This window comes from Gobio gobio, assembly GCF_949357685.1.
Source record: "Gobio gobio genome assembly, chromosome: 9".
Taxonomy (NCBI): Eukaryota; Metazoa; Chordata; class Actinopteri; order Cypriniformes; family Gobionidae; genus Gobio; species Gobio gobio.
The window spans coordinates 4,556,328-4,558,447 of NC_137115.1; the positions used below are offsets into that span (position 1 = coordinate 4,556,328).

The 2,120-nt window shown below is 45.8% G+C and overlaps 1 protein-coding gene across 1 annotated transcript; it reads right to left on the reverse strand.

Moving 5' to 3' along the window:
• Positions 1-1,280: 1,280 nt before the first annotated feature.
• Positions 1,281-2,120, reverse strand: gemin7 (gem (nuclear organelle) associated protein 7). The gene is made up of 2 exons (XM_079824841.1): positions 2,093-2,120; positions 1,281-1,995 (listed from the first exon to the last, which is right to left on the reverse strand). The coding sequence occupies exons 1-2, from the start codon at positions 2,095-2,097 to the stop codon at positions 1,608-1,610; spliced, it is 393 nt and encodes a 130-aa protein (XP_079680967.1). The 5' UTR covers positions 2,098-2,120; the 3' UTR covers positions 1,281-1,607.

The window sequence follows — 2,120 nt, forward strand, 5'->3', positions numbered from 1 at the left end:
CATGCATGGTGTGTGTATGTACATGTGTGTTGGTGTAGTGTTTACATGCATGGTGTGTGTATGTACATGTGTGTTGGTGTAGTGTTTGCGCATGCATGGTGTGTGTATGTACATGTGTGTTGGTGTAGTGTTTACATGCATGGTGTGTGTATGTACATGTGTGTTGGTGTAGTGTTTGCGCATGCATGGTGTGTGTGTGTGTGTACATGTGTGTTGGTGTAGTGTGTGCATGCATGGTGTGTGTATGTACATGTGTGTTGGTGTAGTGTTTGCGCATGCATGGTGTGTGTGTACATGTGTGTTGGTGTAGTGTGTGCGTGCATGCATGGTGTGTGTATGTACATGTGTGTTGGTGTAGTGTTTGCGCATGCATGGTGTGTGTATGTACATGTGTGTTGGTGTAGTGTTTGCGCATGCATGGTGTGTGTATGTACATGTGTGTTGGTGTAGTGTGTGCATGCATGGTGTGTATGTACATGTGTGTTGGTGTAGTGTTTGCGCATGCATGGTGTGTGTATGTACATGTGTGTTGGTGTAGTGTTTGCGCATGCATGGTGTGTGTATGTACATGTGTGTTGGTGTAGTGTGTGCATGCATGGTGTGTATGTACATGTGTGTTGGTGTAGTGTTTGCGCATGCATGGTGTGTATGTACATGTGTGTTGGTGTAGTGTTTGCGCATGCATGGTGTGTGTATGTACATGTGTGTTGGTGTAGTGTTTGCGCATGCATGGTGTGTGTATGTACATGTGTGTTGGTGTAGTGTTTGCGCATGCATGGTGTGTGTATGTACATGTGTGTTGGTGTAGTGTTTGCGCATGCATGGTGTGTGTATGTACATGTGTGTTGGTGTAGTGTTTGCGCATGCATGGTGTGTGTATGTACATGTGTGTTGGTGTAGTGTGTGCGCATGCATGGTGTGTGTATGTACATGTGTGTTGGTGTAGTGTGTGCGCATGCATGGTGTGTGTATGTACATGTGTGTTAGTGTAGTGTTTGCGCATGCATGGTGTGTGTATGTACATGTGTGTTGGTGTAGTGTTTGCGCATGCATGGTGTGTGTACATGTGTGTTGGTGTAGTGTGTGCATGCATGGTGTGTGTATGTACATGTGTGTTGGTGTAGTGTTTGCATGCATGGTGTGTGTATGTACATGTGTGTTGGTGTAGTGTGTGTGCTAGTGAGTAGCAGAGACTTTTCAATGAAAAACTACCTCAAAATGTGTGTTCTTGAGCAGGTACACTTAAAATCCAGCAAGATAAGAGATCACCAACACTGACATTAGCTTTTAAAGACTGTTTATTTTCTCTCCATATATTATATCATGTATATCTAGAATAATTAGTCACATGACATTTATGGTACAAACTTGCAATGTACTTGTGGCAGTTTTTATTAGTAACTACCCTATAAAACATAGGAAGGACACTTTGATAAAGGAAAAAAATTAAGGAAAATCAGAACAGTTCTGAACAGTGCAAACGTTTATTACAAACAACAGCATGAAAAACAATGAAACCGACGAGAAAGTTCCCTGAACTCATTTTAACTCCAGCCCTCACACACTTCCACCGCCCTCTTGTGGCGCAGATCAGCATCGCGCGCCTCTCACAGCTCAAACGAGCACGAAATCACATCCTGGCATCTCAGGAGAGCTTCTTTCTGGACGCCGAGAGGAGTCTCCAGATCACACACCTGGAAGTTCAGCACGTCTATATCCGAGGCTCCGAACCTCGCGCGAACGCGCACTTTCTCGTGCATGTTGAACTCAACCCGTTTGTCAGTCATCAGTAAGAGTGTGCGCAGAAACCTCTCGCGCAGATCTGACCGCAGCCGCTGCTCCTCTTCATCACCAACTCCTGAGGAAGAGGAGGATGAGGAGAGTGTGGTGGGACACAGGGCGATGAAGCGCGGAGAGTTCGGGTCGAAGCCTCGGCTGTTCGGGTCCGGACCCCTGGGCAGCCGCAGGACGCTCACTGGAGTCTTCATATTTCCCCTGTTTAAAAGAGACACACTTTACAAACTTCCAGAATTGGCGACTTTACTTAAAAGATATGAAGTGACATCTGTTGCAGCCACTGCTGTTGACGTACCTCATTCAGTATGAGCGCAGGATCTGAA